This window comes from Lynx canadensis, chromosome E1 (genome assembly GCF_007474595.2).
Source record: "Lynx canadensis isolate LIC74 chromosome E1, mLynCan4.pri.v2, whole genome shotgun sequence".
Classification (NCBI taxonomy): domain Eukaryota; kingdom Metazoa; phylum Chordata; class Mammalia; order Carnivora; family Felidae; genus Lynx; species Lynx canadensis.
Window position 1 is genome coordinate 39,934,102 of NC_044316.2, and position 23,682 is coordinate 39,957,783.

General features: G+C 52.3%; 1 protein-coding gene across 2 annotated transcripts in view; it reads right to left on the reverse strand.

Moving 5' to 3' along the window:
- The window catches only part of ACLY (ATP citrate lyase), a 44,879-nt gene that overhangs the window by 18,901 nt on the left and 2,296 nt on the right, over window positions 1-23,682 (reverse strand). The window contains exons 2-18 of one of the 2 annotated variants that reach the window (XM_030295523.1): window positions 20,814-20,995; window positions 19,572-19,694; window positions 17,581-17,643; window positions 16,796-16,986; window positions 16,237-16,316; window positions 14,967-15,097; window positions 14,072-14,190; window positions 12,653-12,789; window positions 11,893-11,954; window positions 10,596-10,713; window positions 8,930-9,084; window positions 8,225-8,315; window positions 6,861-6,890; window positions 4,148-4,289; window positions 3,682-3,850; window positions 1,462-1,566; window positions 254-450 (exon numbers count right to left, since the gene is read on the reverse strand). In XM_030295523.1, the coding sequence (XP_030151383.1) occupies window positions 254-450; window positions 1,462-1,566; window positions 3,682-3,850; window positions 4,148-4,289; window positions 6,861-6,890; window positions 8,225-8,315; window positions 8,930-9,084; window positions 10,596-10,713; window positions 11,893-11,954; window positions 12,653-12,789; window positions 14,072-14,190; window positions 14,967-15,097; window positions 16,237-16,316; window positions 16,796-16,986; window positions 17,581-17,643; window positions 19,572-19,694; window positions 20,814-20,972 (2,072 nt within the window). In that variant the 5' untranslated portion in view covers window positions 20,973-20,995. The remainder of the gene's footprint in view (window positions 1-253; window positions 451-1,461; window positions 1,567-3,681; window positions 3,851-4,147; window positions 4,290-6,860; window positions 6,891-8,224; window positions 8,316-8,929; window positions 9,085-10,595; window positions 10,714-11,892; window positions 11,955-12,652; window positions 12,790-14,071; window positions 14,191-14,966; window positions 15,098-16,236; window positions 16,317-16,795; window positions 16,987-17,580; window positions 17,644-19,571; window positions 19,695-20,813; window positions 20,996-23,682) is intronic. The other variant, XM_030295524.1, reaches the window with a different exon arrangement.

Sequence of the window (23,682 nt, forward strand, 5' to 3'; positions counted from 1 at the left end):
CACTCTAATGCCTCCCTATGGCCACAACACAGAGACAGCGTACAGAATTACCCCCAAAGCCCAAATACCTTTGAAAAACACCTTTTCCTGTTTTCTTCTGATATTATGCCCATGTCAGACCTGGGACAGGGTAGAGATGGCCCGTTTTATGAACTTAACTCAGTGGTAGCAAGCAGAGATTGGAGGATCCCGCTCCCCTCTCCCAGCCTGCCCCTCCCAAATGTAAGAGGCCCGCCTTGGCCCAGCTGATCACCTGTCCCCGCCAATGGCCACACCCTCATAGACGCCATCAGTGGTCCGAGAGATGATATTGTTGAGCTCGTTGGACATGCCCCCAGAACGTGAGACGTAGGCCACACTGCCAGGGCGGTACAGCTTGGAGGCCAGGATGTTGTCCAGCATCCCACCTGTATTCCCAATCTTAAAGCACCCAGGCTTGATGCCTCCAACCTGCAAGGGCAGAAACAGCAGTCAGGGAGGAAAGGTAAGCTCCCCACAGAGCTCAGGAGAATCCCAAAGCCCAACACTACCTGCTCAACCCCCTCTGGTCAGGACGGGGAGAAAATGTTCCAAGAGAGTTAACACCTACACACTGAGTTTCTGGCTTAAGAATCTCATCTATCCCGCAAGCGACATTATGTGGAAAAAAAGAGAACCTTACTTGTAAAACACGGCTCACTACTACTGCACGTTCAGATATGTATACTCAGGGGTTAAGTCACCTTGGCTCTAAAAGGGTGACAGCACCCATTAAAGTGTGAAACACAGGTGTATGCCTCTGCTCAAAATCACCCTTGCCTCTGAGATGAAAGGCCCCTTGCTTAACTAAAAGATCTTAGCTTCGGACAAAATTTTAACTCAACCACTAAGTAAAAACAACAACAAAATAGTCACAGAGCAGTTTCTTTCTATGTTGAAGACCTTTGGGCAAATAAAACCCCTAGGTAGATTTTCCTTTGGTTTACAATTAAAGTAATAAAGATTATGCTATGGTTGTATGGAGGTGGACAGAGAAAATCTCCCAGTTAGCCCCTTAAAACTATAAAAGTGACATGGCCTGCAGAGAGTAGATATGGCCCGTTAAAGTAGATATGCACTTTCAATAGGTACTCTCTGAATCTTTTCAACCTAACAGGGAAACAGAAGAGTCAACAACTTAGTTTTCTGTGGGCCCAGAACTTTATAAGACAGCCTTGAACTTAAAAGGCTTGGGGCAACTGGGTGGCTTAGTCAGTTGAGTATCTGACTTCGGCTCAGGTCATGGTCTCACAGTTCCTGAGTTCGAGCCCCGAGTCGGGCTCTGTGCTGACAGCTGGGAGCCTGGAGCCTGCTTCAGATTCCGGGTCTCCCTCTCTCCCTGCTCCTCCCCCATGCACACGCTGTCTCTCTCTCAAAAATAAATAAACATTAAAAAAAAAAAGAAAGAAAGAAAGAAAAGGGTTTCTGGAAAAGGACACTCACAGTGGCAGGTCCAATGATGGTCACTCCCTTCTGGTCTGCCTTCTTGATCAGCTTCCTTGTGAGGGCCTCAGGGATGCCTTCAGCTATGATGGCAATGGTCCGGATCTAAAGAACAGTCCCTTCCTGTTAACTCTGTGCCTCAGATGAAGCAACGAGGCAGCAACCTATACAGGACCAACCTTCCATGCCCCCTTCCAGGCTCTAAGAACAAAGTAATGTTAACAGTATGCACCCCTTCCTCCCATAGACCTCTGTTCCCAGCTTCATCACTCCAATCCTCTTCCAAAAGGAGAGGCGAGAGGCATAGATACCCGAAACCAATCTCCATTGGTTAACACCACAGTAACTCAGTAACCTAAGCAGGAACAAATGTTTCTGAAAACCCATGACCGTCAAAGTGGCTACATTCTCTCCCATTCAAAAACCCTCAAGACTCAGACCCACCTGTCCCCCCCCACCTGTCCTGATGCCTGCACATAAAGCAAGTATCTACAGCTTTCTCCACTGTACTCTCTGAGTCTCCGACTCTATGTCCCAGGGCCAGCACGGGACACGAGCTGCTTCCACACACAGACCAGAGACTGGGCTGAGGGAGAAAGCCAGAAGGGGTAGGGGTGGGGGGGTTGGGGAGGAGGGTTGGGCAGGAAAGATCAAGAACCATCTCTATCTGGCTCTCAGGGCCAGCAAACTTTTTCTGGCTTTGTCGGTCATATGGTCTCTGCAGTAACTACTAAACTTTGCCTGTGTAGCATGAAGGCACTCATGGACAACATGTATATGAATGAATATGGCTGTGTTCCAATAAAAGTTTATTTATAAAAACAGAGAGCTAAGTTTGACCCTTAGGCTATAGTCTGTTAACCTTTGCTCAAGAATAAAAAAACAACTCATTTTCAGCAGGTGTGTTTTTGTTTTTGTTTCACTGAGATGGGAACAGAAGTTTACATTCTCCAATCATAAGCTGAACTAGGCCAGTCTGGGATCAGACAATAATTTTGAACAGAAGAATCAATATCTTAATCTATAAAGGCTCGTACAGAGGGACCTGGGTGGCTCAGTAAGTTGAACATCTGACTTTGGCAGGTCACCATCTCACAGTTCGTGAGTTCAAGCCCTGCGTCGGGCTCTGTGCTGACAGCTCAGAACTTGGAGTCTGCTTCAGATTCTGTGTCTCCCTCTCTCTCTGCCCCTCCCCGCTTGCGCTCTGTCTCTCTCTCTCTCAAAAATAAACGTTAAAAAAATGTTAAAAAAAAATATAAAGGCTCGTACAAATCAGTAACAAAAATGACAAATACCTCAACAGAAAAAAAGGAAGGGAGAGCAACTCATAAAATATAAATGGTCAATAAATGTTTTTGAAAGTTCATCTTAGTTAATGATCAAAGATACACAAGTTAAGTAGAATGCCTATCACTCGTCAAATATGTGTTTTTATAACGCAAACATTCAAGTGTTGGCCAGGGTACAGAGAAGCAGGCATTCTTGGACTAGTGATGGAGATTATGTCCATACAATTTTTCCGGAGGGCACCTGGGCAGGATGGATCAAACAAAGGCTTTCAAATCTGTACATTCTGATGGAACAGTCTGACTGGTTTAGACATTTGTGCTGGGGAAATAATTAAGGATATATGCAAATGTTCATCTAAGATGCTCACCATAAGACCTGAAAAAGCAAAACCGATGTTGCCAATAAATATTTATTGATGTAGAAAAAGTAACTGAAAACAATGGATTACAAAATAGTTACATGCAGTATTATTCCACCTGTTCAAATCCAGAAAAAGGTACCGATAAGGATACACTCAAATGTTGGCAACCGTGTTTCTGAGAAATAGGACTTACTTAACTGAAGCATTTATGTTCTTCTTTTTATTTAACAGTATTTAAGTTTTCTTTGTAATAAATATGTAATGACTTCATAAGAAATTGCTTTTGATTCTATTCTTAGAGCCAGTCCTAGCAGCACAGGGAGGTTCTGGCAGAGGTAGATGATACTGAACGGACTCTTTGTTAGCCCAGGTAAGCAGCCCTGTCTGGCTTGCCCGCCCTCAGTTACCACCCTACCTCCCTAACCCTACCTTCCGAAGATCAAGTGTATCCAACCACTTTCGATTGCCAGCCAGTCCCGAGTGCCAAGCCCTTTAGCCCAGGTGGCGGTGCTGGCTGACACCACGCAAGGGCTTTCCCTGCTTCCCCACCCCAGGACCCAGTGATCTACCTGTGAGTAGTTCATGGTCTCGATGGTACTGTCATAGGCTGAGCGGAGAGAGGCAAAGTTGATCAGCACGTCTACTTCTGGGTGCTTCTTCATGGCATCAGCCATGTTCTTGAAGACAGGGATCAGGATCTCCTTGTGACCCCAGTAAAACTTCTGCTTGTGGTCCCCGCTGTGAGAGAGAAGGAGGAGGGGTCAGGACAGCCCCAAACTGTCGGGGCTGGGGAGGGTGGAGCCAAGGGAGGAGCTTCATCTAGAAGGTGGAAAGACAGGGCCTCTGTCCTCAAAGAGTTCCAAACTCTGGGGAAAAGATCCCCCAGGAATATGGATCGCCCCAGTCTGGGATGGCAGGTGCTTCCCCAGCCAAGCGGATAATCTTGCTGGCTCCCCCCAGCTCTTAGTGAGGGGGATGAGATGAGGAAATCCCACTTGGCAGCCATCTCTAGTTTCCCGCCCTGGTGGGACTCACGTGAAAGGGTACACCATGGCGGCCACGGAGGGCTCATCTCGGGAGCAGACGTAGTCAAAGTCCAGCATGCCCTGTACAGCCCGGGTCTGCATGCCCCACACGATGGCCTTTGTGTGGCGGCTGAAGAGGGTGGCACTCTTTCCTGGTGGGCAAAGACACAGCGAGTGCACCCAGAACACACACCCCCGGGGGGCCCTCAGGGGTTGCCACACCCCTCCATGCCCAGTCCAGGGAGGGGGGCTCATCACCACCGCAGAGCAACGTCAAGAGGATGGGGTTCTGAGAACTTGGGGAAGAGGTGCCTCGTTTTTTCTGGAAAGAGGGGGCAGAGAGAGCAAAGAGAGCTAAGAGGACCTGCCTGGCTGGTAAAGAGCTAGCAACGAACACAGAAAGGACTCCCATGCAGAGAACAGGTCCACAGGCAGAGAATCCCTACAGGACCTGCTCACCTTCACAGGAAAAGAGTATAATCAGCATTTTGCTTATATGCCAACAAAGGCTTGATAAATTATTTTTAAAGTCACCAAGAAAAAACTAAGCTCTCCTAATTCTAGTACCTGCAGGATTTTAAACAACCCAACAATCACCACCTCTAAAGCTGGACATAAATCAGCTTGGGTCAGGATCCGAATCCTCATGATTCTAGGTCAGTGTAGGTCCAAAGTAGAGGCTGGCCGTGGCCTTACTCTTTGTACCTGAGGTTCTGGCCTAAGCACACTGGCTCTCAGCACCTCCCCACATTCTCTGTGCTGTTCCTCCTGCCCTCCTCCCTCTGGCCCTTTCCTTATCAGAACAATGCTCTGGCTGGTCCCACAGGGCAGAAAGGAGAGGCAAAAGAAGGGGAGGGAAAAGGGCTCAGAAATGCTTCCATGCCTTGAAGGGAAACGCTCCTTCACCACCCTGCAGGCAGGTGACCGGACTCTCCCTTCTCTGCAAGTCCTGCTGGAGGAAAGTAGCCCCCCAGGGAGGTTCTCAGCTCCCCCAGGGAAATCAATGCACTGAGCTCCGTGGCCATCTGGTATTAATTAACCTAGTGTACTAGTCTAGTGTGGGCTTTGCTAATCAGGCTCAAGATGTGATTTAATAAATTTAAGATCACTCTCCCAAGGCATGTGGGGTTCTCATCCCTACACAGGCTTGCTTCTTCCCTCCCAGCTGTAAGCTTCCCATAGCACAAGGCTCCTGCTGTTCCAAATACCTGGGACTTACTGTCACCGGACCCATCTGGGTTCTCACAAGACACGGGATCACAGAACAAAGGAAGCCACCTAATCCGGTACCCTCACTTCCCAGTCCCAGGAACCGGAAGCTTGGAGATGACAAGTGACAGAGATCCTGTCATCTAGCATCAGAGCCAGATTATATACTAATTTAAGGTGCAGCTCAATTGTGCAAAGGAGGAGGGGAGATACAAACCAGGGTGGCCTGGCCCCTCCCCACCCTCGCAGGAGGGGGGCCCAGACGGACCCAAGTCAGAGTGCGAGCAAGCACACATACACACATCTGTCTACCCAAAAGACTACAGAAAGGGGACAAAGCCTGGAATCTCTACAGGCCCAACTGTACCTCCAGCGTGAAAGGCACAGAATTAGAGCACAGAGAAGGCTGTCATCCTCAGCTAACCAGCAGCAAGGGCCTCAGAGAACCCCTGCTGCAGGCCTAACACCCCCACCAGATGCCCCTGCTGGCTGCACTATTTGTCCTCCTCTCCCTCCGAAGTCTGGCTCAGGAACTAACAATAAGATAAGCCCACCCCTTGGGTGGAAGAGCTCTCAGAACTGGAGTAGACCCCTGTTCTCTCGGCACAGTGCTTGGGTCATTCAGGTAATAAAGGATCTCGCCAGAGACAGGAACCAGAGGGATTAAAGGCAGATGGTCAGAGGTTTGCATTCCTGGCCTTTCCGGGGGGATACCTGACTCTAGCCTAGGTGCCCCTTCCCCTCCCCTTAGCAAGGTATCAAAGGTCATCATCAGAAATTTTTTCCCCCTCCCCTGGAGCAAAATCTCTCATAGCTGTGAAAGTCAAAAAGTCAAGCAGAAGCAGAAGCCCTGACACTTTGTAGCAATGAATCCATTCACTTTAGGCAACAGGTGAAGGTGTCTTTGCGTGAACGTGTGAGTGAGCACTGAAAATGTCCCTCGTAAGCAGTGACCTCATTCACCAGACCAAACCCAGATCCCCTCCACAGATTTACTGCACATCCATCCAGGCTTCTACATCTCCCCTTGTCCAGCCTGTCTTCCCCAAAAACCCAGAGAAATCTAAACCCATGGCTGGCACTAAGAGCTCAGGGATGCAGCGGGCAGGGGTGAGGCTTGGTAGGAAAAGAGACCATGAGACCCAGATGGGAATCGGGAGAGCTGAGGCTGCCCTCCGTGCGCCTGTGCTGCCACCACCCTCCACCCCACTTCAGTGTCCATGGCTCCCTCCTTCCCAGGACTCCCCTCCCTCCTCAACAGGCACCACCCCTACTCTCCAAGGCGTTGGGCCCAGCTGTTGCTCCTGCGCTCCACGCCATGTCCTGTCCTGAGTGTAGAGCCAGAGACAGCCGGCCAGGAGAGTGCTGAGTGGGGGTGGGAGTGACTAAGCAGGGGTGGGAAGGGGAGGGAGAGCAAGGACTAGGACTTGGGGGGGGAAACAAAGCACACAGTTAAGACTATAACCCACTAACAAAGCCACACACAGAGCTGGGGCGGGGCAGGGGCATCCTACCTTGCAGGGATCTTGGACTTGGGACTGAATCTGTCAAAGAAAATGACCAAGGCAACTGAGTCACCTGCTGGTAGCTGGAGGCTTTAGAGGGAGAGGGTGGGAAAAGGGAAGGATCCCAAGGACAAGCCTCATAAGGCTGACGCCCTCACCAAGTCTTGTCTATTCCACAATAGACAGGAGTGAAGCCGACCAAAGAGGAGAGAGTGCTGATCAGCACAGCAGAAGGAAGAGAGAGCAAAGGGCCAAAGGGGCAGAGAGGGGGCAGGAGGAGCTAGAAGGCTTGGAAGGTGTGCTGAACACCAGAGCCCCCAGGCCTGGTGGAGGGACAGCTGGCCCCATCACACCCTTATAATGCCAATCCCGTTTTGTCCCCATGAAGCCCAGTAAGAGGATCAGGTTATCGTAGGGTTGGACTTGTCATTCTGTGGACAAAGCTGCTGGTTTGGGGACTGCGGGGAAACAGTGTACAATCTTGAGTGCCTGGAGCCAGTGTAACTATTTCCCAAAATGCCTCAAGTGCAGACTTCCTGTACCAGGAAGGGGCTGCATTAATTAACACTGGCTGTAAGAGCTGGGTGGTGGCAGGGGTCGCATCTGATGAACCAGAGGACGGACAGACACAGAAGGCAAACTGCGGATGGGCTGGTAAATGACGTGTGCTCTTACGGTGGGCTCACAGTAAGGGGGGTCTTTGTAGGAGCCCCAAGAGGTTGGGCGGGCAGGAACCACTGTGAGGGCCCTTGCTCTGCTGGACCAGCTCTAGGCTCCTGCTCTCCACTTAGAAGCGGAGTCTGGGAGGGGCGCCTGGGTGGCTTAGTCAGTTAAATGACCAACTTCGGCTCAGGTCATGATCTCCCAGTTCATGAGTTTGAGCCCTGAGTCAGGCTCTGTGCTGACAGCTCAGAGCCTGGAGCCTGCCTTGGATTCTGTGTCTCCCTCTCTCTCTCTCTTCCCCTACCCCACTCATGTTCTGTCTCTCTCTCTCTCTCTCTCAAAAATAAATAAACATTAAAAAAAAAAAAAAAAAGGAAAGAAAAAAAAGAAGTGGAGTCTGGGAGGCCTTGCCACCCCCAGGTATTTCTGTCACCCTGTCTCCTTCGCCACCTCACACACCCCCACGGAAGTAAGGGGACAGAGGGGAAGACAGTGGGGAGCGAGGTGACCCAGGTGCAGCATGGGGAGCCCACAGAAAGGCTCAGGAAGGTTCAACTCTTCATGTCCTTGTGTCCATTTGGCTCATGTGCCATGCACACTCTTACAGCACAGCCCAAACCATGTTCCGGCACCCCAGCAGGGCCCACCCCAGCAGGGCCCAGAAAGGACAGGCAGACAGGGAGTGCCTGAACCTGCTGGCTGCCACTTACCTTGTGGCATGGCAGGCTTGGCCTTCTTTGCGGGTGCCACCTCATCAGCCCTGGACTCAGAAAAAGATGCCGTCCTACTGGGGGCTGGAGTCTGGGGTGGGACAAGGAGACACGATAAGAGTCACAGGTAGCAACTGGGAAAAAGAACTATTAGTCCTTGAGCTTTGGAGCCTTAAGGCCCCAAAGAAATCAGGTAATAAGAATCCTGTACAGCACTATCTTCTACTAAGTGCTTGCAAAAGTACTACTACAACAACCCTTTTGAGATAGGAATTAGTATTGTTCTATGTCACAGATAAGCAAACTGAGGCTCTGGAGGGTAAGACACCTGCCAAGGTCTCTCTCTCAACAGGATTTGAACTCCAGTCTGATTTAAAAACCCCTGGTCTTGGGGCATCTGGCTGGCTTAGTCTGTGGAGCATGAGACTCTTGATCTCAGGGTTGTGAGTTCAAGTCCCACGTTGGGTAAAGAGCTTACTTAAGAAACTAAACTAAACTAATAAAACCCGGTAGGCTTTCCATTATACTACCTTGATTGGGCAGAAAAAAACCCAGCAGAGATCTAGAAACCAGCCCGTCTTTGTCTAATGCCCACAGACGACTAGGAACAGAAGAGGGGCACTTGTGTCCTGGATGGGAGGGAGGTAGGAGAGGGTAACAAAGATGACAAGGCAGGTTTTAAGGCAGAGGAGAGGGGGCACCTACCGAGGTACTCCCACTGGCATTAAGGAGGAAGTTTGCAGTGTGGGCCGCTGTGGGTGGCTGGTTGGGGATGGGCCGGTGGCCTAGGGCCATGCCCACAATGGCTGTCATGTGAGTTTCAGTCCCAAAGACATGGATGGGGATCCCAGTAGTCTTCCCTGTGAGTAAAGAAAAGAATCCACCATTCAAGTCTTCAAATAAGTGTCCACGTCCACACTTCTCTGCAGGGGGCCCTGCCTGGCATCTAGTGCCTTCTGCACAAGGCCAATTATCCAGGATAGACCAACCGTCATATTTTTACCACCAAACAAATCTTCACAAAGACCACCTGCTTTGATAAGAGCAAGACCTGGCTTTACCGACACCCTGAAGTGCAGCCACAAGCACCGTCCTGCTGTGGGCAGCGAGACCCTGGCCCTCCCATCCCTCAACCTCAACTTCCGCCCGGCCTGGCCTCTGTGCCTGAGCCTTGGGCTCATTTCCTCGGGGCTCCAGCCCCCCTCGGTCCTCTGTGTGGAGCTCTCTCGTCACTCGCCACCTCCTCCTCCGTCTCCCCTGCCACTTCACTGTACACATCCCTGAGAGGGATCAACCTCTTAGTAAGTGTTTACTTATTTAATGTTCTGTGAGTTTAATGGCCAGACCGTGACTAACATTCACCATGCTGTCCCGAAGGCTGGGCCCATGGCAGGAACTCAGCTGTAGGTGAAAACGAGGACCTGGCACCCCTTCAGGTGATTGAGGCAGGTTCCTATTTGCCACGGATACCAGATTTGCAAAAATGGGAAGACGGCAAGATTTTGCCCCTCCAATCAAAGGGCATGGCACGCGTCTGTCACCCCTCCAATGCTTCATGTGAATCCCTGCTCCCCACATAAGTGCTCCTAGCAATGAGGTCTGCACTCTGCTCTCTTGTTCTACCAATTAACCGATCGTCCCCATCTCTCCCCCCACAGCCCAAGTGGTCTCCACCCTCCTGCCCCTGAGCCCGAGCTCCACCCAGCAGCCAAAACAACCCTTCTAACCCAAAATCAAGTTGTGCCACTTCCTCAAAGTCTTCCAGAGGCTGCCAGCCCAGGGTCAAGGCCAAGTGCTCCCCCGTACCTGTACCAGTCCCACATAGCTCCCACTGCCTCCCACCCTTACCTGCCAACACCCTGCCCTCGCTCCCTCGGCCCTGCCTGCTGGTCCTGCACAGCAGCACACTCCCATTCAGGGCCTTGGAACTTGGCCTTCTCTCTGCAGACACTGCTAAGTGCTCTCTCCTCTCCTCCAGGTCACTGCTCAAATGTCACCGTTTTGGTGGGGCTTTCACCGATCACCCCATTAAAACCGGCCCTGTCCCCTCCCACGCAAGCTATCCTTTACTCAGCTTTGTTTGCCTTCATGTCACCTAGCGACACCTGACATTACTGTCAATGTTTTTAACAGCACGAGGGATTGCTGTCGGTCAAATGTACAGCTGCAACCCCAGTGCTTGGCACACAGCCCACACAGAGCAGGTGTTCCACAAATATTTGTTAAATGAACAGCTGAATGGAAATGTTTTCTGAGCCATTGTGAAGTTCAGGTCGAGCTCTGCATCAGAGGAGCGCACACACTGGAAGTAGAAGCAAGTGGCCGAAGACCCGGCACAGAGCGCTGGGGACAGAAAAGGTCGCCATCTTACCGACTTCTCCCATCACCCGCAAGCCCTCCTGATAGTTGGGGCCGCCTCTTCGGACAAAGATCGTGACCTCGTGCTCCTTCAGGGGACCCTGGTAATCTCGAATTGCTCTCACGATGCCCTGGAAGCAGGAAGGGACGACAGACATGTGCCTAAAAATAAGGCAATTATTTATAATCACGATGAACGAACATCCCAGGTGTACCTAATAAGGACTGCTTCTCACGAAGAAGCATGGCAGGCCCCGGCAGTCAAGAATTTCACACGTGTGGACTGGACTACGCACAAGCAACCGAAAGGCCCGGGATATGCAGTCACTTGTGATGTTGCTGGGGCAGCAGTTTGGAGTCCCTGGGAGTCACACCCCTCAATGCACAGGGTGCCGTCTCCAGTCATTCTTGTTATCTCTTATTGCAGCCGGGGGCAGGTGGCGGGGATCTAGACCAGGGTCCTATGCAAGGGTTCTCAGAAGTATCAGGATCTAGTCCACTTAAATATCAAAGTCCTACTAAAGCTTCTTCCAGCGATTTTGGAGAACAGCCCTTGCAATGGGTATCAACTCTGGAAACAATTTGGGAGAATGAACAGGTGTGCACCAATGCGGTCTCTCCTGGGTCAGAAGTCTAATTTCTGTCCCCCAAGGCATGCCACCTGGTTGCTGTTCCCAGAAGTAACCATCCATATCGACAGGGCTGCCTTTGTCATAGGGTTGCTCAAAAGTTAAAATAAAACTGCCAAGGTTCACCTGTTTCAGATTGGTCTGTTGAATCAGGACCCATTAGAGAGACTCTGTTTTTGGCAAGACTGATGAGGCCTGGTCCCCCACTTCATGAGAGCTCAGACTTTCAAGGTGGACATTTATTTATCCATCATTCTCAAATATGCGCTACCAGAAGGGACATTCCCTGAGCGTCAGACAGTACAGAACAAGAAATGGCCTCCTGAGGACTCTCGAGCCAGGTTAGCTCTGTCGCCCTTTCTGACCAGCAGTCACACTCAGATCTGTGTGCCCTCGCCCCTGACCTGTGCACAGGGACCAGGCTGATAGGCCTCAGCTGGATGAGCAAGAGCCTCAGATCATCGATCCATTTTCCTCATTCTGACCTTTTGGAGAAGACCCAAATCTATCCCAGCGTCTTCTGCATCCCCAACAAGGGCCCCTGGGACAAGAGCCCCTACTCAGCTGGGTAAGTCATGGAAACCTGCTTCTGCCTCAAACTTTGCTTGCAGAAACCTCCCTTCCTGGCTTTTCCCAAACCCACATTCCCCAGAGACTACACGGTCCCCGGTGGCTGGTTACCTTGAATGTGGCAGCCACATTGGTGAAGTTTGCAATGCTGCCTCCAATGATGAGGATCTTGCCTGTGTTGGGAGTAAGAGAGGTCAAAAAAGGGCTAGAAAAGTAGAACATCCTACCAGAAATCCAACCGAGGGCGTTCTCTCTTCTCTAAGCACGGATCCCTCAACTGTTAGGAGGTGTCAGTGCAGAGGCTGGGTGGGTTGGGGAGCAGGCTGACCTCCCTTGACATCCGTTCAGTCTTAACCAACTCAGCTCTCCATTACCCATGCCACTGAGCAGGTGGTTAATCCAAACCCACAGAACCTCTACGTCATTCCTGGCTGCCACTGAGAAACCCGGTTTAATTTCTGGATACTCCTGGTAGGAATCTCTATTGGCTCAAAGGAAAGGGAACTGGTATGTGTAGCCCCCAAACACTAGACAGGCGGTAAAGTGAAGCTGGGAATCCCACAGCCCAAACAGTGAGTGTAGAAGTGGGCCACTAAGAACTGAGTTTCTACAAGTCAGTAAGAGCACATTGCTACCTCCTCCCTTGCACCTGCCTACAGGACTTTATGTACATATCGCTTCCTTGCCTCCCCGCAGCCTCCATCTGACAGAGGCCACACTGCCCACTGTACAGTTGGAGAAACAGAGGTCCAGAAGCTAAATAGCCCCAGGCCGCAAAGGAGCAGGACCACAACCCCAGTGCCTCCTCGCCCAAAGCTATTCCCACTGTGGCACAATGGGCCATTCTGGGGAAGGAGCGTGTGTGTCTCACCATCTGGGTGCTTCTCCCGGGTCATGAGGGAGAGGATCGTCTTGGCATAGTCGTAGGTCTGCTGCTCGCTGGGGGCGCCTGAGTATTCCCCGTAGTTTGCCAGCTCATTGACACCCCCTAGGTCGCAGATGGTATCACTGTCAGGGAGACACGGAAGTCAGTGCTGATTCTGACTCTAGTGGCTGAGGGTGGCAGCCTGGTGCCGATGAGGACACACAGATGCCCCGAAAGCCCCATAGTCAGCTTATGGAACCGACCTCTCGGGTCTCAGACCCTCAAGGTCCACAGAAGTCACACTTGAAGTCGCATCAGGCTCTCCCGGGCAGCACTCTCTGCCAGCCCCCAGCCACAGTGGGGTCCTGGATTGACAACATTAAGTAAAAGGAACAAGGAGCACCTCCCGACACAAAGAAGAATCACATATTCCAGGAGTCCCTGCTTGGCTGCCCAACGGAGAAGTAAAATGGTTGCAACTAGAGGAGAGCTCAGCCAGGCTTGGAAGGGAACGTGGCAGATTACTGCCTAGAAACGAACAGATGTCTACTGTGCTTTAAGTGAAAAACCAATTACTGCAAAGACTGTGGAATATGATCCCAATATTCTTATAAACTGTTAAAGTATGAATACTTATACAGGCATTAAAACAGCTGGAAGGACACACAGCAACGTGTTCACTGTGGTGACCTACTAGCAAGAGAGATGGGGAAACAGCCAAGCAATGTTTACTATTGGGTTCTTTTCTGCATTTATTGTATCTCTGCAGGAAGCCCATAGCACTAACTATAAAGATTTTAAAAAATAAAAATAAACAAGGGGCTTCTGGGTGGCTCAGTCACTTATATGTCTGACTCTTGACTTCAGCTCAGGTCGGAATATCACAGTTCATGGGATCGTTAGACTCTGCTGACAGCACAGAGCCTGCTTGGGATTCTAGCTCTCCTTCTCTCTCTCTGCCCTTCCCCCACTCTCTCCCTCTCTCTCTCTCTCTCAGAACAAATAAATAAACTTAAAAAAAAAAATAAGAGGGGCGCCTGGGTTGTTCAGTCGGTTAAGTGTCTGACTTCGGCTCAGGTCATAATCTCACAGTCCATGAGTTCAAGCCCCATGTCGGGCTCTGTGCTGACAGCTCAGAGCCTGGAGCCTGCTTTGGATTCTATGTCTCCCTCTCTCTGCCCCTCCTCCGCTCGTGCTCTGCCTCTCTCTCTCAAAAATAAACATTAAAAAAAAATTTTTTTAAGTAAGAAAGTTGCAGGGAACAGTGTACAGGGCAGGCTTTTACCAGAGCCCTGCTTTACGCCAAGGGGAGAAGATGAAGACCCCCCCCATCCCCACTCCAAGGTAAGGCAATCTCATCCAGGCTGTGCACACATGGACTCGGGGTAGGCCCAGCTGTCATCCTTTCAGTAGCCCCTCAGTCACCTGTACACGACAGAGGCACCACCTCCGGCGACCATGGTCCAGATCCTCCCCCTGGGGTTCAGCAAGGTCAGCTTCAGGCTCGCCCCACTTTTGGCATCCAGGTCTGCAATGTAAGCTTCCTAGGGACCAGACAGCAACAGGTGGGTCCTAAGGATACCCCCTTCACCAGGTCCCAGCACCTGGGACCCTGTCCCTTTCCCTGAAGACACATGAAGAGGTCCTCCATTATCTCAAGAGGGTCAGGGAGAGGGGTTGTGCAGGGTCCTAAGTACCTGGGACAAAACACGATGATGTCCTCAAGGACCAGAACCACCCATAGCCACAGTCGCTGCCTGGGGACAAACTTCCCAACTCCTTTCTCTCTGTCCTCAAGTCCCTGACCCTCTGCCCAAGTCCCAAGTCTCACTAGGTCACTCTGCTTCTAAACAGCCCCCAGTCCCAATGTCTGCCTGCCTGGTTCACCACACGCCCCTTCTTCCGGCCCAGCCTCTTGCCCTGGCCTGGGTTATGACTCACAGGCCTAATCCTGCTGTGAAGACCTCTCAGATGATGTGGTGGGAAAGAGCAATTAAAATTCTCAGCAAGTGGCCAAGAGAACTACCTTCCCCCGGCAGGATGAGCAAGATCCACTCGGAATTATCAACAAATCAAGTTAAGAGCCCAGGGAGGTTGATTGAGAGAGAAGTCTAAAAGGATTTCTGGCCGGGATTCAGAGGCTTGGCTGACTCCCACCCCCACCTCCTTTGGGGGTTTTAAGAAAATTAAATGGCTCTCGACCTTCCCTTCCTGCCAAATAAACAGCACACAAGGGGGGGCCCGATGCTCCTCTGAGATTAGTCACCCTCCCCCAGGTCCCCATCACGTTCTATCTCCTCCCCAGAGCAGCCAGCCTTACCTCTGGATAAGCTTCCCGCCCGAAGGGAGGAGGGAACTCTATATCACCCCACTTCACTTTGCAGATGTAGTCAGCTGTGGCATCTACCTTGGCCGCCAGGTCAAGAACATAGACGCCATCTTTGGTCACAACTGTGAGAAAAGCAGAGGTACTCAGATGCCAGCCCCCCCGGCAAAGGCGTCTACCACCAACCTCCAAACCCCTCCACAGGCTTCCCCACCACCACCTCCCGGGGTCCCACCCAGACCTAACAATTGCCCAGCTCTGCAAGAAACCGGACGGCCCTTCCACACAGCTTTTCCCCCGTTAAAAGAGAAATAAATTAATTAAGACCACTCCCCTCCTTCCCTGACTTACAGGTAATGTGACAGGGATGTCGTGTTTAGTTGCCATGGCAATTTTTTAACTTTTTTTGAAAAGCTACACTCTATACCTTAAATATCCAACCATTCACCCATCCACAGCCCTACCACTAAAACATAAAGTGTTAAGGTACGAGCTGCTGTTGGGAGCCCCCACCCACGCACCCCAACCCTTAGGTGTATATATCTGGGTTTCTCGAGGTTGGCCAGGAGAAGCCTTAGTTGCCTGGGGGAGTGGGAAACCACTGGGTACACTGAGCCCCCAGCCAGCAGGATTCATTTACTGCCCATTAACTGGACATCCATCTTCCCTTTACCCCTGGGTCGTTTAACTAATGAAGTCAGCAAACAGCCATCTGGTCCATTAGAGGGGCTGCATCCCCAGATGGAATCTGGAATCTGGACTTTGCCCTGAGCAGCCCTGGCCAGAGCCAGCTCATGCCACCTGCCTCCCTCACAGCCTGAGGGGCCTGGACCAAGATCTTCCCAGCTTGGGGATCAATGATTGACCAACTCCTGGGGAGTGCTCCAAGGGCCTGAAGAGGAAAGAAGGGCCTGAACGGTCAGACCAGAGAAGGGGCAGCCCAGGTCCTGGGAGAACAGCCTAACCAGTAATAGCCACTAAGCAGAGTCCGATCAAAATCAGGACTTCCCCATCACAGAACAAAATAAGAGCAAAGAAAGCTGGAGGTGGTTAAACAGGAATTATCGCTGTCTTCTGAGAGCTCGGAAATGAGAGACTGCACTCCACGAGCCCAGACATCCCTCTACACACCGCACACCCGGTAGTGCCCTCTACGAGTGGGAGGGGGTCTGGTGTGTCGAACGTCAAGGCCAGGGTTACCACAGGCACTGAGACCCTGTTATAACTGTCCTTTGCCCAGGTCCACGCCAGCAAAGCCAGTTACCAAGGGGGTTGATCTCGAGGTAGGTGAAGTACAGATCCTCATAGAAATTGAAGAGACCAGAGATAAAGCTGGCCAGAATCCTAGAGCGGGGAGGGAGAGAGGGACAGTCAATCTTCAGGGAGGGGGAACAGGCTCGGCAGCACGTCCCAAACCTCCCTCTCCCCGCGGCCATCTCTTACTGACAGCTCCTCTTCCCAAAGCCTGCCCTGCCAACCTCTCGCTTCCCTCTGTAAGCCCTGCTCCCTGGACATTGCTCTTTAGCCACTGAGGCGGAAAGGAGCTGTCAGGCACGCAGCCGGAGGTGTTGGTACCAGACAGACAGGGCCAGTGGGGTGAGGGATGCTTACGGCATATTTCAGTCTGAGCCAGCCTCCTGTCTGCCCCCTGCTCCCCTCCTTGGGACAGGGAGGCGCTGTGCCTTCCCTCTCACCCAGACGCTGGGGCAGGGCAGCGGATGCCCACACAGGGAAGACCACCTTGCTTTCCCTGCCCTGTGTCCGGAGCTCTCGACCTTCCCCGCTCCCCCGCTGCCACCTGCCTGCCCTCCCTTTCACTCAACTCTTTCTTCTCTTCAGGAGCGTGGACTAAGAGGTGTTTCTTGATGTCCTCAGCATTCAGTTTCTTGTCCACGCCAACGAGCAGTTTCTGGGCTTTGGTGTCCACGTCGCCCACGTCCACCCCACCTTCATGGTGGAACAGGACATAGTCCCCTTCTCGGGTAGCATAGATGCAGACGTAGAACTCCTCCGCCTTGCAGGGGAAGACAGTACCACGTGGGGGAGGGGCACTGAACTGGCGAGCCCAACCCCTTTGGGTGCGTTTCTAAAACCCTAGTAAAGGGGCACCTGGGTGGCTCAGTCAGTGAAGCATCTGACTCTTGGTTTCGGCTCAGGTCACGAGCCAGTTCGTGAGTTTGAGCCCTGAGGCAGGCTCTGCGTTGACGGTGGGAAGCCTGCTTGGGATTCTGTCTCCCTTTCTCTCTCAAAATAAATAAATGTAAAAAGTTACTGTCTTCCCCTCGGGGACAAGAGGAGAGCAGAGGCCATTGCCTAGCTGACAGTCCAGACTCAGCCACTGTGAGCCGATCTGGGGGAGGGTGCCTGCCTTCCAGTCTTTCTCATCCCAGCACCGAGAAGTCCCCTGTTACCAGCCCTGACTCCTCCCTGCTACAAACTAAGCCTTTCCCTTCATCTCTGGACTCCCTGCTCCGTGGCACCCTCAGACCCTCAGAGAGTCTGGTCCTTTTCACTTTTCTCCAGCAGCTTGATTTCTCCTTTCATCATTTTAGAGTCGACAAACACAAAGTGGGGGAGAAGACCCGGCTTGGAGTCACGTCACACATACCTGACTGTGGGGAACAAAGGGTTCGATCAGAAAGTTCTTGAGGAAGCCTTTGGCCTTGCCAACCTATGGAGATTGAGAAAAATAAAGCTTAGATGGACCAGCGGGTCTTGTCCCCCAGGGCAGGAGGACTGCCCTCTGCTCCCTCTACTTGGCTGTCCCACTGGAGCCGGGGCTCAGGTACTACTGCCACGACATCTGGCAGAGAGAGATTTTCCTGAAACCAGGGCAATGGGGTCACAGACCCTAAGCTGAAGAAGTCTTCACGAGATACTCTTTCACCCACTGCCAGCCACACTGCAGTGTACTGACCTCACACGTTCTTTCTCTGCCTCCTCTGGAGGGTGACAAATGAGCTAGGCTAACAAATGTTGCCCCCGCCCCCACAGCACAGACATCAGGACTCCTCTCCCTCCTGCCATCAGTAGCACAAGTTAAAGAGCACAGACAAATCAAGGCTCTCCATCCCTGAGCTCAAGCAGAGAGACCCAGCCCAAGGACAGAAGTCTGGGCCTGGGAACAGCAGGGATGGGGGGAGCGGGGGGAGGGAGAGCTTGACGGGGAAAACTTCACGCACACTTTCCTGGCTGAGGACAACAGGCCTGCAGAGCTAATCAGTTTGAGTGGGTCCCTGGCGGCTGCCGAGGCGAGACAGCCCTCATCCCAGAGTGTCTCAAAGCCCACCCCCCCCCCCGCCCGCGTGCGTCACTGCTGAGTCAGGGACCAGACAGTGATCCCTCAGAGGTAATGAGCCGCTCCTGCCGAGGCGGACACTGTTGCCGGCCCCAACACGGCTGACAGCCCCCTCCCAACAGCAGCTGAGGAGAAAGAACACAAGGACCTCTCTGGGGACACCACTCAGCCCCTAGTCCTGCCGTCCTCTCGCCAAAGGCCTGCAAGCAAAAAGGCCAGTAGAGATCCCTCCAGCCCCAGGTCCACATACGAGTTTAAGAGGCCCTCTTTAGTTCAAGAGCCAAAAACTGGGAAATTACCACAAAGAGCTGATTGGAGAGAGCCCAGGAAGAGAGGAAGACAGCTTCGTTGTCATCCTCACCCTGCATCCAGGACGGCCAAAGAAGAGAACAGCTCAGCCCTGGTGACAGTCACCCAAGATGGGGCAAAGCTGTGCATGGACAGCACACCCTTCCCGGCCTCAGGCCCGCCTCAGCCCGCTCCCCCTCACCTGTTCTCCAGCCCCGTCCAGGAGTAAAAAGGAAAAGAAGTGCAATTTTATTTCTGAGCCTCTCCTAGCCTCCCTAAACCACATTTCACTTCAGCTCTCTCATCTACAGAGTTGACATTAATCACCAAGCTGGGGGAAGCCAAGAACTGAATTTCCTCTTCAGTGTTACCAGTCTCATCCTCGGCTCTTGGTCTAATAACGTCTCTGCCTAAAAGATTCTGCACCTGCCTTCTGCAACTTTTTCTTGCCAGCCCTCTTAGGCATACACATCACGACAAGCTGCTGTGCCCTTTCTGGAAACAGAAAAGAAAGGACTTCCCAGAATGAGCCTCAGAGTCTCATCTCCGTGATGGGTCTGTTAAAGAAACAAACCATTTCCGGGGCGCCTGGGTGGCTCAGTCAGTTAAGTGTCCGACCTCAGCTCAGGTTGGGGCCCCACGTCGGGCTCCACACCAACAGCGTGGACCCTGCTTGGGATTCTCCTCTGCCCCTCCCCCACCTGCGCGCCTGCTCTCCCTCTCTAAATAAACAAACAAACAAACCAATAACAGACCATTTCTACCTGGCCATGAACTGGACTGGGGTTACTTTTGCAGCCCATCTTGCCATTCACTGATGGCAGAGCTGGGAGCGAGCACCAAGACTGGCCCTGCTACCAGGCAGCTCTGCGGGACCCAAGGCTGCAGTGTGGCCTTCCCCAGGCCGCAGTGTGGCCGAGTAGGCAGTGAGCCTACAGGGCTGCTCATCTGGAGATGACCACATCCACTTCTGTTCCCACAGCACCTCCACCCCAACCTATAGCCGTACTCACGGTGGCCTCCTGTCCCAGCCGTGGTTTCAGCCAGGACTTAATGCCTTCCAGAGTGAGGTTGACCCCAACGAGGCCCAGCTTTCCACGCCGTTTGATCAGCTGGTCTGGCTTGACCACCAAGTTCTGGAACAAGAGGAAAAGGAAAGAAATGGGAGAGTAAGAGATTACAGTCTGGGGACCCGAAGCACAGGACAGCCTGCATGGCTTCCTATCCACCCATGCATTCTTCAGTGTCAACTCCTGGAAGCTTTTCTCACCTATCCAAGCCTATACCTTTCTTTTGACAACCAGGAATCTGGAGCCATCCGTGCCCCGAATGGGGCCTGGCACAGTGTAGATACTTACCACATACCTGCCGCATGAGTGATTCCCTACCCTCCCTATGCGACATCTTAGCTCCACTAAACCATGAAGCCCTCAGAATATGGACCAGCACCTGTGTTCCAAAAGGAAGAACAGGGGGACAGAGCCTTGTGGTGACCAAGGACCTTAGAGGTCTGGTCAATCCCATCCCTGGGCCTGACCCCGTCTACAGGTCCAGCAAGCAGCCCCTAAGCACTGCTCACACGCTGCCAGCCAGGAAATCCACCACCTCCCGAGGCAGCTCCTTTCATGGATGGGCTACCTTGCGCTGGGAGGGAACATGCACCCCCAGAACCCGCTCTCCTGGCCCTGCCCAAGAAGTCTATGCCTCCCAACAATGGTCCCACAGGGACCAAGACAGAGGAGCCTCTACTCTGGGCTGGCTGCCACACAAAGTCCGCAGCACGCTTCCTCACGGCCCGAACACATTCCTAACATGCTGCACTTGGGGCGAGTGGAGCCCACACTCACTTTTACTGAGCACCTACAAGTGCCAGGTGGCACACCAAATGCTTTCCAGACATTACTGCTAATCTTTATAGCTCACAGGGTGAGTGTTCCGCCCATCTGACAGATGGGGAATCTGCCACTCAAGAGAGGTAAAACAGCTTGCTCCAGGCCACACGGTTAATCGACAGAGAGCTTTGGTCTGGACTCCAGTCAGTCAAGCTCCAAGCCCTTGTGCTGTGTTCCCTGCTGGGGCGCCTCAACACGTGGGGCCCAGAGCCGAACACAAAATCTCGCTCAGCCCACTGCACGCTGCCCACTGATGTGGGCAGTCTGCCATCGTGTGACCCGGTGGGACATCTCCACCAAACCGACCGTCTCTATTCCTCTGACCCTGGGCCCGGAAGAAGGGCCTGGGGAGGGTGGGCTCACCTGGCTGAGCAGCCAAGGGTGGTCCTGCAGCAGGCGGGCCCAGTCTGTGTCAGGGGTGACCCGGGCATACTTGAACCGGTTCTGGATGGCTGAGGTGGTGCAGATGAACTTGTAAAGGAGTTCTTTGCCCGTCTGCTCCGAAATCGCCTTGGCCGACATGGCCGCAGAGGGACCTGCTCTACCTGTTGGGAGGAACAGGAGCTGGTGGCCAGGGGAAGAGACCCGTGTCCAGCTGCCCCCAGACAGTAAGACCAGATCTCAGCACTTCTCAGGAGGCGGAAGGAGGACTGGCCCAGCAGGAGGGAAGGAAGCGAGATCTCAATGAGCACTTCTTCTTCTTTTTTTTTAATACGAAATTTATTGTCAAATTGGTTTCCAAACAATATCCAGTGCTCATCCCAACAGGTGCCCTCCTCAATGCCCATCACCCACTTTCCCCTCCCCGCCACCCCCCATCAACCTTCGGTTTGTGCTCAGTATTTAAGAGTCGCTTATGGCTTGCCTCCTTCCCTCTCTGTAACTTTTCCCTCTTCCCCTCCCCCTGGTCTTTTGTTGAGTTTCTCAGGATCCACATATGAGTGAAAGCATATGGTATCTGTCTTTCTCTGCCTGACTTATTTCACTTAGCATAACACTCTCCAGTTCCATCCACGTTGCTACAAAAGGCCAGATTTCATTCTTTCTCATTACCAAGTAGTATTCCATTGTGTATATAAACCACATCTTCTTTATCCACTCATCAGTTGATGGACATTTAGGCTCTTTCCATAATTTGGCTATTGTTGAAAGTGCTGCTATAAACATTGGGGTACAAGTGCCCCTGTGCATCAGCACTCCTGTATCCCTTGGGTACATTCCTAGCAGTGCTATTGCTGGGTCATAGGGTAGATCTATTTTTAATTTTTTGAGGAACCTCCACACTGTTTTCCAGAGCGGCTGCACCAGTTTGCATTCCCACTCAATGAGCACTTTTGACATCAGGGAAGGAGGATCAGGAAGTGAAGGGAGAGAGAAGGTGGAGATAAACAAAGGTGGCATGTTCCCCAGGTCTCTTGGCCTCAACCTTGTCTCTACTTCCTCTTGACAAACCAGCTCACATTCATCTTGGAGCAAAAGGCAGCTGGCTGGGGAGACAGGAATACCAGTGGTATGACCCAAACCCATGTGCTGGTCCCACCCGAGGTCCCACACAGACACTGAAACACACCCTTTGGTTCTGTGACCTACGGGGCGCACAGCCAGAATTGTGCAATCCTGCCCTTACTCCCCTCCCCCTACAGGTTTCGTCTCCCCCACATCCAGACTCACCCATTTCACGCACTTACACTCACCATCAGGCTGTAGGCCAGGCAGGTGAGTTTACTTAACCCCAGGCAGGATCAAACCCTCGAGGAGCAGAGAGTCACCTCAGAGTCCATTTCTCCCAGGACACTAGACTCCCACCCCCGAGTTCAGAGCAGGCACTGGGCAGGGAAACTGTGACCTTCAGTACATCCCACGCGCCCCACTGAGTCACTCAGCTTGCTAATTTAGAGCAAAACAGAGGCCTCTCTGGGGACCACCCTGTACTGGTCACTTCTAGCAGAGCCGAAGCTGGGGGAGGAGGCAGCAGTCATCCCAGGTCACATGGATATAGAAGTCATCTCATACGAACCCTGTGAGGTACACGGAGATTCATAATCCTATTTCTTAGATGAGGAATAGCAGCTCAGAGGAGCTACCATACCTTGCCCAAAAAGCCAAACAAACAAGCAGGGGACCCAGGACTTGAACCCAAATACTCTTATTCCTGCTCCCCAGAAAACCCCACACTCGTCAGCCCGAGAGAAAAGACCATTTCTCCCAGGACCAGGCCACGTCCCCCCCTTCACCTCACAGAAGGGTCTGTGATGACAATTTCTTCATTTTCCGTCCCCACCGCATTGTCCCGACACACCCATTCTCTCATGGTAGCAAGTTGGGGAGAGGATCAGGGGAAGGGGGAGGGAAAGGAAACCAAGTCATTCAGACTAAGAACTTGGCCTCATCAGGAAAAGTCACTCCAATCTCTTCCACAGAGATCCAGAACTGAAGTTGTTGAATTTGCCGAGAAGAAAAGTCAAGTTCAAATAAAAGAAGGCGGACCCGGGGGACTAGCTGGTTTATACGCACAGGAAGGTGGGTCTCCATCCCCAGCTCAGGGAAGGCCAAAGTTTCAGAGGCTACTCTCCACCTCCCTCCCAACCGGCTTGGCTGGCCCCCTCAGCCTCCCAGCTAGTCTCCAACTCAGCACAATGGGTGCTTTCAGTCTGGTGTCTGGCCCAAAATGGGGTAGCTGGGAAGGGGCTCAAAAGAGATGTTCCCTTTTCTGGCCTTCCCCTGGGATGACTTCCGGCTCCTCCTCAGCAAGAGTTTCCAAAGGTGATGCTTCAACCAGCCCCTGGGTCCTGCAGCCCTCCACCCACCCCCCACCCACTCCAGCTCCATTTCCCAACCTTCTTGACTTCAGACCAGAAAAACTGGTCCTGAAATCAGATGGGTACACCTGCCCCCACCCCCTTCCCAAACAGAGCGCAACCTAGGGCAGATGAAGCAGGGAAAGGAGGCGGCAGCTGCTGGTCACGCTCCGTGGTTCAGAAACATCAAGCACCTGTGATCACAAACTCCAGGAGTTTGCTAAGCCTCCCCAAGCAGAGAACAGTCTGACACTACCAGAACAACAACCCCCTCAAAGCTGGCACCTCCCAAAGCAGACAAAGGAAAGGGGTAAGGAAAGGGGTAAGAAAAGGGCTGTTCTGCAGCTGAAAAATCACAACTTTCTTGAGTCCCAGGCAAGACAAGAGTTCATTTCCACAGGATGGTTGGAGGGGGGCAGGGGGTGGACACAACG